This window comes from Aythya ferina (assembly GCF_964211825.1).
Source record: "Aythya ferina genome assembly, chromosome: 4".
In the NCBI taxonomy this organism is placed as follows: domain Eukaryota; kingdom Metazoa; phylum Chordata; class Aves; order Anseriformes; family Anatidae; genus Aythya; species Aythya ferina.
Genome location: NC_140300.1, coordinates 42,748,155 through 42,765,513, shown reverse-complemented (window position 1 = coordinate 42,765,513; position 17,359 = coordinate 42,748,155). Strand labels below are relative to the sequence as shown.

Sequence of the window (17,359 nt, the reverse complement as noted above, 5' to 3'; positions counted from 1 at the left end):
GTCAGTGATGTAGTTTGATTAACTTCTTATGCAGGTATTCTAGACAGGTAAACCATATAAGATGGTAATGTTACAAATGTTTCAGTAGGTGCAAATCTATCTGAGGCATACCCATAAATCTATGAATAATAATACCTAAAATAAGTAAACAAAACCAGGATCAGATATTAATGGGATGCATTTCAGTTTATGGAAAGGGTTGGGAGGTAGGGCGGAAAGGGGAAGAGAAGATATAAACAGCAAAACAGCAACTCTGGGGCAATTTTCTCTCTAATGCATGTAGAATATAGGACCTACAATGGCACAACATAAGACTTAACAGCCTGAGTTTTGGAAAGCACTGTTACTTGCAGCCCTATCATTCATGGGTAAGCTTATTAAAAGATCTCAACAAATGCCAGTAAAACCTTTGTACAATGCCACCTCTTTGTTATTCTCACACATGTCTCTCAGATTAAATAATTAATGGTTTAGATACTTCTGAAATTTGTTAGGTTTCTGTGAATTCAATTGTGGTTTCTAATAGCCATAAAATTGAAGTATGGTATCTCTGGTACTTCCAGGACTACAAATAAATGTTTCTACCCTCTTTTGAAGAACATAAAACTCAAATTTTGAGGCATGCAGAACCATAAGGCCTGAATAAGAGAATTTTTTGGCCATTCAATCCCTTAATTCAATAGCTGAAGAAATGCTACTCTTGTAAAATTTAAAAAAAAAAAAATTTTTTTTTTTTTGGCATACCTTTTTCCCTAGTACCTATTCTTATCAAGGCACATTCCATACTTTCATAAGCACTCATACTAGATTGTTAATGAAATAACCATTGCTTGTTTTAGTAAACCATAATTATATTTATCCTCCTACTATCTATATCGACCCTTACACCTACTGGTTTAGAGATAAACCTGGAAGGGTTGCTACTTACATTACCAAGTTGTTAGTCATATGAATGGTTTCATTTGAAATTAATGGAAAAATATATATAAATAAATGCTCACCAGCAGGTTAGAGCATTGTTAACACGGTCCTATTTTGCTTAGTTTCCCACTGTAGTATTTAAACTATGCAAGCTGAGAGAAATGGAAAGCCTGATAAATAGAAGCCTGATGGTGTCTAATCCTGTTGCTCTAATATTAGTGTGGAAGACTTCATTCTAAGTACTAGCTGAAAGCCACAGCAATATGAAACGTGACAAGAACCATGAAGTGAAGATTTTGGATACTTGCATTCTCTTTCAAATATTTGGCTTTTTCCTAAACCTATTATGCCAGTAGTGGCGCTTGACAATGATCTAGTATATGGATGCATAAAATATATATAATGAACAGCAAGACTAGAGATTTTTGCAGTGACTTTTACACCATAAGTTTTTTTGATTTTCATCGGCACTGTTGTCTCCAACTCATTACTCAAACAAAAAGCTAAAAGAGGAGATGCATGGTGACACATTCCTGAGGCTGGTTGAACAGGATGCAAGTGCCACATTAGAAGAACACTGGAAATCGTTAGTAAACGTGATACTACTTACTCAGATCTAAATATGTATTTGCCATGAAGAAAAAAATAAGGGCCAAATCATCCAGTTTTAGTTGTGCATTACCACTGGCTCTGAAATTAAAACTGATGGCTCTTACAGGAAACATAACTGTTATATGCAAAAGTTGTTCACTGCGGTCAAAGAAAGCAGTTCCAGGTCTTGCCTGGCACAGGCTTCCTTGGAACAAAATGTAAGACTTGCTTAACGTGGCTAATTATTACATTTACTCCATCCAATCACCATTATCGACTGACAAAGGACCTGATCAACACGTGGCAGAACTGGGCTCCATACTAATTCAAAAATTCCTCATGCTCATCTCTGAAGAAACCAGAGGGGTATCACAGACTGATTATGAGTAAAACCCCTAAATGCAGTCTTGAAGAGTCTGCTATGAAAGAAAAATATTGTAAAATACCTAGGGAAGTGGTTCCTATTGTGTGTACAAAAAAAAACATTTTTGGAGGTCCTTGGCCTATGATAACTACAGTGAGCTACACATTTCACTAACATAGTAACATTGAAAGGTAGAAATGCTGTTTACATCTCACATGTATAAGGAAAAGATGCATAGAAAAAAAATAATCATTTTTTCAGAAAGATTATCCTTTTTGAGAAGTGGTAGATTTCTAGTTACTTGTTTTAAAGAAATTTCACACAAAACAATTAAAATTTAGGTTAGAAGTATCGACTGCAAAATCTTACAAGATTTGACTGCAGAAATTCTCTGGTTTTCTTAGTTTCTGTGTATTTCATCTGGTATGAAGAACAACATAGTGCCACAGTCACCTTTTGGTTAAAGTTCATGCCAAAGCAGTACCTAGCTTAGTGTGCCATCCGAGGTCTCACAGAGCTGCAGAATGTCCTCACTGACCTCCTTTTGACGCTGGTTCTCAGCCTGCAGGAGGAGGAAGTTTGATTAAGAAATCCTCATTAGAGATCATTCCTGTTCCATCATCCTGTCATGTCTCCACAGCAGCCTGCACTAGCTGTTGTACTTCTTGTGTACTTTGTACATGTCTGTACACTGACTGCTGCCTGGTAGAATGCTCAGCATTGCTACTGTCCCATTCCCCATTTTTGCATTTTTGACACTTTGACATTTTCTTCTCTTTTCATATTTTTCTCCATGATCACTTCAGTTTTCCCCAACTCCCATTTTCTTTCCCCCTCTTCTAGAGTGGAGGAGTAGGGACAGTTCAATTATTATATATATATTTAGCAGACAGGTTAACAGGTAACAGAAAAAATCAAAACTATTAGGGGGTGAAGATGGACAGCTAGGCAGGAGTCAAAAGCAAGCTATGTATATGATGCTCCCTCCAGTACATTTAAAGCAGAGAGATGATAGTTATGATTTTGAAGATGAGGGATAGCCTACAAAATTTCAGTACATACAAGAATCATTACACTGTTGGATTTTTTATCAACTTTAGTGCTTTTTTTTTTTTTTTTTTTTTTTTTTTTTTTTTTTTTTTTTTTTTTTTTTTAATATGGATAAAGAAATAGTGCAGGGATTCTTAGCTATTGTTGTGAGCAGTATTCAAGACTATCCAGAAATGCCTTGATAAGTTTTTGGCATGGCTGCATCTAAGCACAAACAATATATAAGTAATCACATCTTCATCCAGCCATTAAAGCTGAACAAACAACAAAAATTGTTAGCAAGTGAAAATACTTTTATTTTTTTTCAATGAACAGATACTTTTTCCCCTTCAGAAGTTGCCTGCCAAACATTTCTAGACCAATTATATTGGTGCTACAACACAGCACTGTAATAGCAATTGGTTTCATCCTTAACCACAGAAAGGATATTGCCTCTTCATATTACTACACAGATAGTGTCTGCCTTTGATTCTTTGTTAAAGAGTGTCCTTTCTGAGTTACACATTGTTTGGCACTCAGGATCCTTTGAACATATTTCCATAAAAAAAGAAATCTTACTTTGCTTCCTAGTCAAATGAATGTTTAACACAGCAGACATACCCATAGTGTAAAATGGCTGCTTGTGAACTACTTCAGGTATTATTCCAGAACATTAACAGTAATTTTAAATCTGCCATTTTTTTCCCATTTTTTATAAGTTTTCTTTGTAAGTTTATGTATAGAAGCACTTCATGCAAAAATACGTATGGTAAGTCAAATGTGTTGCTGAAGTCTAATTAAATCCATATGTGAAACCTGCAGCTTCATTATAAAAACAAAGTCTGTTTGCCAGGATCATTTTTTTTTTTTTTTTTAGCAGAAGCTCATGTTAATAGAAATTACCTGTCCTCTACCAAATTATTTATTTACTGAGTTTTATATTGGCAGTTCCATATTTTGCCTGTGACTGTAGTCATTTTCTACAATTTCTAACTTTCAGTGCACAAGTATGATACCCCATTTCTTCTATTTCATAGAAGTTTTCCTTGTTAACTAACATAGCTTTTTGAAATATGTATTCCTTAGGATTATGACTTTGGGGGTATCTGAGCTAACATACTTAAACAGTTTCCAATTAACCTTGTACCATCTCAAATTCAATTCTTTATCCCAAAAGACTTATAGTAGTTTTCACCTTCATAAAATAAGGCCTTTCAAAGGATTAAGTGTATATATTATTGGTTTGGACTTAATTCTGTTTGCTCATAACAAATGTGATCAAATCATTATCAGTTATACCTAAGCTATGACTAATTTTTAGTTCTGTGATCAATTCCTTTTTATCTGTCAAGGTGAGGTCTAATACGGAATTCCCCTGTGTTGGATACAACACTTTTTGAGTTAGGAAATTGACATTTAAAATATTTTGAAGTTCCAAGTACATTTTAACACTGGCAGTATGAGACCTCCAGCATGTGTCACTCAGATTGAAAATCACCACAGTACACGAGTGTTTTCCCGGTATGTTATAGATGGGTAAGGCATAGGTCATGCTGTTCTCTAGTGTGATTTGATATCAGCTAAGTACTCTGTCAACTTCTGACTTATCCATTAGAACATTGACCCATGAACATTCAAGATCATTTGCTTCCGATTGCCATCAACTCAGAAGCAGGTAATGCCATTTTTGAAGTGCTTTCTGTCCACTTGATCCTTCCAAAATAGATCATAACAATTGATTTTGACATGCCAGGTTTCCAACCAGTTTTAGCAATAAAAACTAGGTCAAATCTGTACTAAAAATGACCTCTTCTTCTGGGGTCAAGTTTCCAACGGCAGAACAGAGGCTACTGAAAAATCTGTGCTCTTCGTATTCTTTGGCATCCTGATCATGGTTTCTCATCATTTCCATTCACACTTCCCAAAAATTCATTGGTTCTTTCTCAGTAGTTCCAACTCTTCGAAGCTCCCAGACTCCCTAGCTGATCAGTCCCTTAGAAGGAAGTTCCTTTGTTACAATTAGGCTGTGGGCTCTCCTCGACAGAATTTTCCCCAAACCCAGTCTTCATGTTATGTCTCTTAGAGGTTAGGTCTAGGCTTCTCTGCTTGCTCATTTTAACTGCTCAAAAGACCTGAAGTATGTCTGAGTAGACAAGAGATCCTGAAAGAAAAAAAGCTTGTCCACTCTAAGTGATCACCTTATATAAGGTCTCTTATATAACCTAAGAGACTACGTATAAATGTTCCCTTAAGTATCAATAAGATATTGCCACTGATTCTTTGCCTGCCAGCTTCAGAAACTTATTTAGCTTTGAGATATGCTTCTCTTGGAGCTCCAACGAAGCTGAAGCTTTCAGTTAGCCTGAGTATATCGATTTTCTAATGACTGCATTTCCTTTCCACTGCAGATAGGCAAAGACTTCGCTGTGAGCATTGCTCGTACAGGTTGGATGGAACAACCACCAGCGTCCCCTCCCATCCAACGAGCTGGGACTCCAGAAACCCTCCGCAGTTTTGACATCAGAGACCTGTTAACGTCTAAAAACTTGAGCTGCGCTCATTCCTCACAGCTTTCACACGGTCTAAACCTGGCCTTGCTGCTCGAGCAGGGCGGCAGCAGGAGGGCGGCCCTGAGCGCCGCCCGCCCCCGTTGCCATGGCCGTGGCGAGGCCGCGGCACCGGAGCCGAGCCCGAGGGGCCCCGGCCCTGGCGCCCCCTTCTCGGCCGCGGGGCGGCTCCGCCATTTCGCGGCCGGGGGCCGGTAACCGCCGTGCGCCGCGCCATGAGGAGAGGTCCGTTCCCTGGGAAGCCCAGTGGCTTTATTTCTGTATTTGAGGGGCTGAGGTAGCGCTAGGGTTTAGGTTGTGCAGGGGGGTGAAGGAGTGAAGGTGGAAAAAAAATGCTGCTGGTTCATAGTTGGTAGACTAGGAAACGCTGTAGGACCCTATGGTGGGCAGGGGCTCGAGTGTGGGGGAACACAATGCTGCCTTGGGCTGTGACCCAGTGCAGGTTACCTGGAATAAATTAAGTCAAAAAAGCTGTAGACTTTTAAAACATAGTGATTTTTTTTAATAAGTCAAATCAGTGCTTTCAGTATACCGAAGCAGCTTGGCTACAGGTCTGTTGTGTCCTTTTGTTTCATGGGGTGCAAGGTAGCAGCAAACATCTCCGCGAAGACGGCTGGATGCAGCTCTGACACTTCTGGGCTGTTCTCTGCCTTGGGAAATACCCATCCTCTGGTTAGACTTAAGCATGCTTCAAAAATGTGTAGGAAGAACTAGGGATTCTATTCTCTGCCACCTAAAATACACCGGGAAATGCCATTCCCATCAGCTGGCCTTTTAGCTTCAATGTATGTTGGGGTGATTCCAGAGTACAGGCAGATTCCTACTGATTTCAGGAGGAGCTAGGGATAGTGCTTCCTTAGTGCCAAACTGGGCTGTTTTGTCATTTGTTGCATTCCCTAGGTGTTTGGTTAAGTAAATAAGATGCATAAGTCCCCCTACCTGTTAGTTAAAACTAGATATTTCTGGTGGTTGCAGTGGCGCTGACAGGGTTTTCTGGGCCTCCTTACAGCTGCTACCCCTAAGTTTCCTGCCCCATTGCTGCAGTTAGTTGGCTCTTCTGCCTGCCAAATTCAACACCTGCCATTCAACCCTGGTCTGTTTGTGTTTTTTTTCCACCCATTTCTTCAAAACTGAGGCTTGTAGAGAGCTTTGCCTCTTCTCTGGGCTTCAATGTTGTTACAAAGTTTACTTGCTACTCTTCACTCAATAGCATCTTCCTAGAAGGAGATTTTCCTTTCTATATTGCTTGTGGATACCAACCTGACATTCTTTATAGGAAGCATAATCTTTTATATTGATGAATTACCTAAATGCTTTTATTGGTATTTTATTTTCTTTCAATTGCACACTTGTGTAAAATGTTGCTGCCTCTAATTGCGTATTATTTATAAATAATATCTTTATTTCTATAACAAACTTATCCTTAGTACTAAACCTCAAAGAATGACTGAAAGGAAATATCACATTTTATGTTATCCTTTCAATTCATAGTTGTTTATTGCTACTCCATTCTAAGTAACAGTACAAAAAATACTTCAAAATAGCTGTAGCAAAATATTTCAGCAGTGAAATGACTTTTTTTTCCACAAAAGGCTAATATATAAAATACTATGCTAGTCTGATACCACTCATTCCATATCAAGATGATTCATATCTATTTCTTCCTGTAAAAGAAATTTCCCTCCATCAAATGTAGCAAATAGTTAACACCCCCCACCCCATTATATTCTGTTTTCCCATCCCTATTAAAAGTTTGTGCCTTGAGGCCTACCAGCAGGGCATGCAATACCTACATTAAACCAAATTTAAAAGTAAGGGTGCTCCTGCTGCTAACGTCCTCAGATCACAGACATGCAAAATGAAGGAACTGGCAGCTGAAACTTTAATGGTATGAAGTGTATGTAGGCTGAATACTTGGGGAAAAAACACAGTAGCTCTATATGACAAAAAAGTCCTATTAGCATTTATGTACTTCAGAATGTCAAGCTAGACGAGTCTACCTAACTGTGGGGTTTGTGCTTCTAAGTAAAATCCTGTGTTGCAACTGTAGTATTACTTAGGTTTTCTACTCAAATGGTTGTTACTGGTGCAATTATGCGTTATTTTGAATGTTAATGCAGTGCCTGTTGTTGCATAGCACACTGCATGTTCGATCCTGTCTTCACCTTATGTATTAACTTGGAGTATTATTAATACTTGGCCCTGCGTAGCTTGAGGAAGCATGGGGAATCACATGCAAGTAAGACTCCTGCATTGCTTGCCTCTGTGTAAATGAAGAACAGTCCAATGTAACAGAGAAAACCTTTGAAAGTAAGATCGCAACTGTTCCTATGCATTATGGTCTAATGAGACAAAGCTGAGGCCTGAAAGTATTTGTGGGGAACTGGAGCCCAGCATTACACGCAATGCAATGGAAATAAAAGAGAGTTAACTGGGATGTGACATAAAAAGAAACCGGATCATTGCGAAGGCATTGTTTAAAATAATGTGGTGTGTGTTTGTTTTAGTTGAAATGAATGTGCTGCCTCAAGCAGTCATACAAAGCCCATGGGAGCATCCCAGGTTCATAGAGCAGACCATTTGCCCACCATTAGACTTTGCAAGGTATGTGCCTTTTTTCTTTCAGAATATTATATTTACCATGAATGACTTCAATCAGTTATGCCAATATGCAAAATTACACTTGCTTTGTTGTGATGTTTAAAAATGCAAGAATCAAAGAGAAGGAAGTCCTCTGTTAAGAAAGTTTCATTGTTAAAAGGAAAGAAAAAGTAAATGTGTTCTGTTTAAGGTTGATATTTCATCCTAACTTTTCAACCCCCCTTCAAGAGGTGTAGGATGTTATTTCCAATTAGTAGGTGTTGTCTTTCATTGGTGCAAATGAAGGTCAATGGAAATGTACTCATTTGGATTAAAAAAATAATAATATGTTTTTTTTTTTTCTTTTTATTCAAACAAAAAAACAGTTTGGTATCTCAAAACATAATGAATAAAACTGTCTTGAAAAAACATTATCTTGTACTTAATAATCGAGAGAGTAAAATACAATGCCATAATCTTTTCAAGCTATCCTCTTACACATGCCTGCATGGCTTTTCATTCAGCTTCTATTTCTCCTCCCAGTTATTAGTTTTTACTAATTATTAGTTATACATTTTTGTTTCTCTGCCAGTTAGTACTGGTCTCCCAGTTACTATTCTGCTCCACTATTTAATAAAACAAATCTATTCTTTAGTTAATCATCCATAATTGTAGTCCTGAAAATCTATACTCTTTTTTTCTGGAATTGCCTCCATTTCAGAAAGACTTGTGGCTATTTTCTTCATCTTCCTTTCTCATTTTTTTCTGTGTTTGTTTGGTTTGTTTTTTTCCCCAGTCTGAGTGTTCCCCATTGCCCTTTGGCTCACGGGACTGGGGTATCTGTGAGTTCAGCAGCTGCTTCTTCATGTCTAAAGCAGTTAGGATTCAGGGCTTCATACTGGCAGATGTTCTCTCATACATTGATAGAATGAGAAAATGCAATTATGTGCATCTTAAAAGATATTAAAAAACTAATAATTTAAATCTGTATGGCTGGAGCTGTGTTCTGCAGCCCTCACTTTTTCTGGTAACTATGTTGCTGGAGAGCTTACCTCAGAGTTAGGATTGTTTCTTTCCTTTGCTTAGGAAATTTCGTATTCTAGAAGATAATTCTCCAGCAATTCTGTAGAAGTTGTGCCTATCCGCAGAAAAGAAATGTGTTTCTGTAATGGTGGAGGCGATGCTGTAGGTGCCTAGTGATTAGAACAAGACAAGCTCTGCCATTTTCTTCGATAGGAAATGCTGGGAAAGCTCGAGTCTAAGTTAACAGAATATTCAGTGGGGATAGAGAGTTATGTGAGAATCAGCTTGGTGTCCTTCGTATTTCATGCAACTTTGTACTGTTCTTTGATTAAAATGCCAGGTGTATTTATTGTGAAGTCTATTTCTAGTAATAATCAGTAGCTATTTTTGCTCTGTAAACCGGTAACAGAAATAGTTAAAATAATGCATGGTATAAAATGCTAACTGTGGAATAGCTGTCCCTTGGATTAAAATACATTTGTTTTTAATAAGGGAGTAGTTTAAATAAGATTCAATTTACAGGTGGAGAATACTTTTATATAAACTATTTATGAAATATAGTGAGTCATAATTGAACACTGGAGAAATAAGTCTAAACCATTTGGAAGAAGCAAGTGACAATTTCTTGAAGAAAAGAAATGATGCTTCTTAGCCAGTGCCATCCTCAACTCATTCCTCTATTAGAAACAATGTCTATTCTAAGTCACAGAGTCAGTTCTTCACATTAATTACTTCTATTATTTTTAATTCTCATTGCATATAACAAGATATTTTAAGTAATGATTATTGGAGGTAATGGAATTATCTACTATGTTTTTTTTCCCCTATGTATACTTGTCTTTTACTTCCATCAGTCCGATACACAGGCTGTGGTGAGGCATACGTAAACAGCAGCTAGTTTGCAAGTTGTTGCTTTTGCTCTCTTTAACCGTGGCTGCATATGTCTTTTTCTTTTATTAAGTTAGAAAGTGTTCCCAATCAGAATTCAGGAATTTTTATCTTGACTGTAAGGCAGGTAACAGTTTAAATCATATACATGTATGGTTCTGTGTTTTTTGTTTTTTTTTTTTTTTTTCCTGATTGCTTCCAATTTAAATATCTTTGAGAGTATAGTGAGAAGACATAAGTCTTCCCTTTATTCCAGTTTGAGTTTATTTTTCTCATTGCAGCATAGATTAAATTGAAGAAAGCTGAAAGTGGTGCCTAGAAATTTGTATCTTGAGTTGAACATTTCAGTTTGGGGGTCTGAACCTTTTAGTATTTTTCCTTCTATATCTGGTGGGTTCTCTATGTGCTTGTGGTCTGAAAAAGGCTCATTTTTGCAATCTTAAAGCACAAAGTTCAGCTGTTTTTGCATTTTCTACCAAATAGTTCATATTTAATTACACAGACATGCTATTTTTCAGGTACATTTTTTGAATGGCTTATACTTACTTGAAAACTGGTATTTCTGAGCGACTATGTTTTTGTTACCTGGTATAATGAAACTATTGTATCTTAACATATATTTTACATCAGTTTAAAATATATAATAACTGCCTTATCTTTGTCCTAATGATGCTGTCTTCCTAATTAGTCACTATTTTGAAAATTTTGATATTGATTACATTTTGATGTTGATTATTGCTGAATTTTTATGGCAGTATCTATGAGGTGTGTGTTTTTTGTGGCCAGCAGCAATTTGCATGGATTGTGTTCTGTGCTGCCTGAAAGCACAAGCCTCTGTTGGTGTGTCTCAGTAGTAGTAAATTCTGGAACAAATTGAAATGCCTTATTTGTGCTGCAAGTTTTCACTATTACATTGCTTTAAATACAGACATATCAAAATATCTCTACATTGCTTAGCTCTTTTGTTTTCATTTAAATGAACTTCATGAAGTGTCTCTGGTATTCTCAGAGCAATAAGGAGCGGGATGCTTACATTAGCAAATGTTATGAAAAGAATTACTCTCGTGCCTATAATGAAAGACAGCAATGTAATACAGACAGAGAGAGAGAGGAAAGTAATAGATTTATGTGAAACAGTAATGTTGAATTTCTTTTATCTTTGATTGGTTAACCAGACAATCTTTATGGTCTTTTAAAGAACAAAAATAAATTCACATTACTTTTATGAAGTTAATGTCCTCTGCTGTTGGAATATCAGAATCTATTTAAATACACTTTATGGTCAGGAAGTGCATATTATACTTTAAAATTCGAGGCATCTTTTGCGTATCAGAGTAGAGATGTTGGCTCAAATGAAAGATTAAATGATATATAGTTCAAATTTTAAAATTAGATCTTAGCACCTTGAAATTTTTAGGAATTGTGCCATTTCTTTGGCCACTGCCCACTTGTTACCCCTCTAGCAGAGCACTTTTAGTAATGCACTGCTCAAATAGTGGACAGCTGAGAGCAGACTTAAAACTCTGCATTGCACTAAGGAAGATATATTTGAATTGGATTTGAGGATTTTTTTTTCTTTGAAAAAGTGAAATACACAATAAATTAGACCACTCTGGTCCATACTGATAACACAAAAATGTAATGGCTCTGATTTAGAAAACAGATTAAATATAGGTAGCCTAATTAATTGTTATTGATTTAGCTAACACAATTTCTTGTAGCTTAGACAGAAATATCACATAACCAGGTCTGTGAAAGCTAAACCATTTCTTTTTTTTTTTTTTCTTGCAGAAATAAAGATTTGAAATAGCTACAGACCTAAAAATTAAAAAGATATTTGTATGTGTTTATAGAATGTCTGATACATTACTCTGTCAATATTTCAGTATTTAGCTCTACTTGGCAATGCTAATATATTATACATGCTGCAGAAGTCTATGTTAGCACCTCACAGTGTTTCTTTTAATTTTTTTCATTTAAATTTAGGATTCATTTGATCAAAGACAAAGATGGCATAGATGATTATTTGGCGAAGAATATCAAAGGGTTGTCAAAACAAGAAGCTGCTGCGTAAGTTGGCTTTTTTTTGAGGCATTTTAACATCCATAAGTTTATTGTTTCCTTTGTTTCTAGTCATCATAATCATTTAAATTTAAAGTTCCCTAGGCCCTACCCTTTTTAGTGGAACTTGGCGTTTAAAAATTGAAGTTGTTATTAAATAATGATGGATATTTCTCCTGATCTTAAATGTATCAAAGCATTTAACTCCTTGGCCTTATTAATTTGTTTATTTACCAAGGTTTTATATCATATTTGTAATGCTGTATTTAAGATTGTGTCAGTAATTATACTTGAAATTGTGCTTATTTTTTTTTTACCTTTTTTTTTTTTTTTTCCTCCTCTGAGCCTCTGTGAAATATCTCCTCTGGGGTACAAGCTTAGTATATAGACATACATGTTCTTGTAATTTTGAATTATTATTTAGCAAAGCCCAACTGCTGAGTTCTGTGGTGAAGCATTTAATACACCATTAGTTATTTAAAAACCCAATGAATGAAAGAAATCTATATAATTTTTGATTTCTTGCAGCTGAGGTGTTTACACTTAGATGTTACAAGAGACTACCAACTGACTTATTTTTCTGGGGGCTTTTAACAGAGCTGGGGTTCAGCACCATCAAAATTAATGAAATAATTCTTACAAATCTGAATTGCTTAAGTGAGATGATTTATTTATTTCAATATTTAAATAATAAAAAGATGCACATACAAGGGCTCTAGGCTCCTTAACAATTAATATTGCAAGATCACCCTTGTGGATTAGAAACATTCTATTAATCAGACAGGAATTTGACCAGCTGGCCAGCATGCTTCATTTCTTCCTCCTAGCCTAAGGATGTACCTGCAAACCTTCATAATGCACTTTCAAATGAGAATCTAGAAAAATACGAGGGGTATTTTAAGTCTGGGGGTAATAACTTTAGCACTGTCCTAAAACCCTACCGTGTTATACTTAGCCAGCAGACTGTGTAGACTTTGATCATGCTGTCATACTAACTATTCCTGGCCTCACAGCAGCCTTATCTGCTCCACGCTCAAAGAATATCGAAGTCCTGCAATACCAAGGCAAAGTGGGGTGCCATTGTAGCAGTTTCCCTAGTGTTTCTTAACATGCTGTTTTTCAAAGTTATAAAAACCTCTTAATGATTAAAACTGAAATGTCATATATGTTCTGGTTTATTTCTAGGCAGATTTGTAAGTGCACCTTTTGAAAGATTACATTCATGGTCTGTGTTTTTAGTTACTCTTAGAATTTCATGTTTTGATAGTAACTCAGCAGTTACAAAATTTCTGTAGTATATAGTTTACAACTATTGTTCAGTAAACCTTTAAAGCAAAAAAATAACAAAATAAAAAGTAACAAACTAGCAGCTACACAGCTACATTAGTACTGGGCTAATATACTTGTAAAAAACTAGGTGCATCAACTGTAATTTTGAGCCAATTTAAAAGTAAGGCAATGCCATATCTGTAAATAATATTACCAAAATCAATGTTACGTTTTGTATGCCTCTACAGACAAAAGATTTTTTCATTAAAAAAGTGTGAGAAAGGGCTTATAATATGTTGTGTAGCTTTAAAATAGTTTTCATTCCAAAAGTAGATTGTTGTACCCTTGTATAAAAGAGCAGGGAGTCTTTCTTTTGCCACCTAATTACTTGTACATTTGTTGAGATACTTAGACAATACTTATTTAGTGAATAGACTTTAAGTTTTAAATACTGTGTAATGGAGTTATGATCTTTTGTGCTTGTTTTTTGTTTACATATATATATTTTTTTATTATTATTATTATTTTTTCCAGAAGAATTGTCATTCAGTGCTTTAAAATTAAAGCAAAAAGCCACTAGTTTCAGCCAGTGCAATAGTGTCATGGAGTTTGGTCAACAAAATAAGTTAACAAGATTTTTAACAGAAATTTACTTTTTTTTGAACTAAAGCAAATTCTTCCACACTGATTTGCAGTTGTGCATGTGCAGATCAGTGGTACTGCATGTTTAAATGCAGATTCATTAGTGTAAGGATGTACTGATTAATGATTCTCAAGTGTGAGTTCTGCATCCCCTGTGCTGACAATTGCTAGGGTATGCGGGTGGGAGAAGTCTTGGCAATTTGTGGGTGGAAAAAAAATAGCTAATATGCTCCTAGTACTCTAGTTATAAAATTAGTTTGTTTACTGGAAAGGACAATATTTACAAGCAATTTCGTGCTCCTATGGAAATTAATAATAAATTATTATTTAATAACAATTTATTAAATTAACATCCATGTTGTTACTAAGCAATTATTTTTGTCAAAATGTTCTTGTAGTCACACTTCTGCTTACTATTAAACTTCATTTACTTTTTTCAGTGCCAATTAGGCAGATAAGAGTTTATTACCTGTTAAATGCTGGAATTTAAGCATAGTATTACATATATGGAAAAAAGCAGTATTCTTTAAAATTGTTCCCTAAAATTGTGTGCTGCATGTTATTCTTTGAAAACTATGTAAGCTACTTTGTAGTTGAAGGGAAAAAAGATGTTGCAGTCACTTTTCCATTATACAGTATTGTTCTCTCTTCTGAAGTTCAGTAAATGAGAATTCCTCTAAGTGTATTTATGTTATAATCTCTGTTTGTTGGGGAAATTTAGAGGTTTTTTGGTAGTATTTTTTTGTATCAGGATGATGTGATAGAGGAGGAAGGAAAAACAATGCTAAAGAAAGATAGTACTTCAATTACATTAAAACAAGATATTGCTTTGTTTTGTTTTTTTTTTATTGATTTTGTTTTGATTCTTTCTCTAAGCCCGTGTCCTGAAGTCAGAAGTAAATGTGGTGCAAGAAGCTATGAATGGAAATGAGGAGGGGAGGGCTGAAAAAAAAAAAAGGAAAAAAAAAAGAAAAAGAAAAAAAAAAGGTTCCCATTAATGCAGAAGGTGACCGCGTTCTTGCCACAGCCTTTTGTAAGTTGTGAGAAGGTTGGCTGACTCCACTGGCCTTCATGGTGCTTTCCCTGAATACTGTTCTTAGTCTTGACTCACCAAATCATTAATGGCTTGAAATCAGGTTGCAGTAAAAATTAAAATTTGTTCTTATGACTGATCTAAGTGTCAAAAGGTTCATGATGAACTGTGAAGTAAGGCATTTTCCATCAAAAGATTGATTCCAGGATTGAGTCTTCACATGAAATTAGAGCCTAGAATGGTCCAGAATTTCATAATGTTATTCTTGTTTCCTGATCTTTTTGTCAGGGCCAGAAAGATCAAGTTACAGTTCTCTTCTCTTCATGCAAATTAAAACTATCTGGATAAAACCATATTAACAAAAAGGAGTTAAAGACTAAAAAGAGACATTTTGAAATCTTTCTGATGAGAGGAACAGTTGTGGTTGGTAGTAACAAAAATACTGCATTACTGGTTTTACTGGATGTATTTCTATGAATTAGATGGTGGGATTAGACTTCTAGTGTCCTTACTCTGGACTCGTTGGTAGTCAGATGACTTCTCAGTTATACAGAGAAGATACTGGCTGACCTAGTTGAGCAGAAACAGTAGTGTTTGTGTTTTCTGTCTTGTGGTTGAGCAGTGTGTTATGGACAGCTTAACCTGATAATTTTCTTTCTGTAAAGACATACTTTGATGTTACTTTTTCAGGCAGGAGACAAATTATTGTATATGCATTTTGAATAACAGTGAGTTGTTCTACGTAGAATTCATGAGAAGGCTGGTCTGCAGATTGTATAGAAGTGGGTGTCTGACTCTTTGTAGGTTTCTGCAAGATTTTCTTATGGAAATGCTGTCACCTTCCGAATTCTGCAGTTTTTATGTCCAGAGCATGGCCCTCAGCCTTCAAATTCTCAGACTTATCCCCAGAAGTAGAGACTGGAAGAGTTAAAAGTATTATTTTGCTTTTCTTTCTCTAATTAAATATAATGTTGTAATTCTCCAAAGGCTGTATGGGTCCTCCAAACTTTTGGAATTATTCCCCAGCAATTTCATGTTTTATGAGACAGGCTTCTGGTAATTTCAAAGGCAGGTGAGTATTAAACAGCCCTCTTAAACAATGGGCTTTGTCATTTATTTACTTTTTCCAGTCAAATGATTGCCATCGCCTGCAGTGAGCTACAAGACATGAGGTACTGTTAGAGTCTGTCTAAAGAGACTTTTACAATTTTTTTTCTTCTTCCGACTGCTATAGAAAAGTGGTGCTTCTTTGAGTAAGACAACATCTCAACATAAGAAAGCTGGAATGTAATATTTTTTGCTGTAGGAATGATGACTAGTGACTATAATAGTAATTCTTTACTTCTGTAAACCTATGTCCTGCTTTGCATAAAGAGCAAAGGGGATTTCAGACAAGTTTAACTCGGATCCAAATAACTAGGTTAATCACCCCGTATAATCAATGGAAGTAAGTAAGAATAAATCTCTTGATTAGTTGAACCCCATCTTTGAATCTTCAGACAACTGCTTTAGAATAAGGTGGATTATACTTTTGAAGTACCTGTTTCTCTCTGTTGCCTATATACTGAACTCGGGCTGAGCAGCTCAGCTGTAGACATATGTTTTATCAGCTGAATCCCACACTAGGGAACTATTGCATTTTGAAAAGTGTAAAATAGATCAGATAGTGAATGTACCTTTCCACATCTTCTAATTTCTGAGGCAGTGTTTATACAAAAAAAGGCAAGTCCAGAACAAAAATGACCTGGTATCCATCTTGAATCTTATGTTAGCGCTATATAACAGATTATTTTTCCATTCTTCAGTTAAAGAATTAAAGGGACAAATTATTAACTATCCTCCCCTCCCAAATTCCTGCTGTTTTCAATGTCAATCTTAGTTAGAGCAGGTTAAAAAAAAGAAAGATGTCAGAAAATCAACAAGGGGTTATATGCAAGTCTTCAAGATAACTTTGAAGAAATAACAGATTTCTGTCCTATGCATGTTTTACGCATTGGTCTCTGCATATTTAACCCCATCTGTCCTCCAGGACTAGAGAGGAAGGAACCTCCTCACCTGATTAGAGCCAGGGTGTTCCAGAGAGTCCAGTAAGGGAGAAGAATGGGATTTGTGGGCTGATGGAGAGGAGAAGGCCTAGCTTGAAGAGTGTTTTATCCTTCATTTTCATCACAGTCTTCATTTTCATCACAGCCATGACAGACTACTAAACCCTGCTGTTAGACTGGGCTTCTTCTGACCTTGTCCTGTGTTGATCAGTTGTTTAAATCACGACAGTTCCTGTGCTCCTTTTTAGCTTTGTTTCTGTATTTGTCATTGTTCTTGGTGTTAATGGACCTGTTCCTTTAAGGAAGCTGAGTACAAATGACTGATTGGGTCTTTGATTAATCCAGA

At 36.0% G+C, this 17,359-nt stretch overlaps 1 protein-coding gene across 2 annotated transcripts in view; it reads left to right on the top strand.

The window, feature by feature from the left end:
* The first annotated feature begins 5,611 nt into the window (after positions 1–5,611).
* TTC29 (tetratricopeptide repeat domain 29) overlaps positions 5,612–17,359 on the top strand; it is a 122,736-nt gene continuing 110,988 nt past the window's right edge. For both annotated transcript variants that reach the window (XM_084518296.1, XM_084518295.1), the window contains exons 1-3: positions 5,612–5,697; positions 7,980–8,076; positions 11,950–12,033. In XM_084518296.1, coding sequence (XP_084374422.1) covers positions 5,688–5,697; positions 7,980–8,076; positions 11,950–12,033 — 191 coding nt within the window. In that variant the 5' untranslated portion in view covers positions 5,612–5,687. The remainder of the gene's footprint in view (positions 5,698–7,979; positions 8,077–11,949; positions 12,034–17,359) is intronic.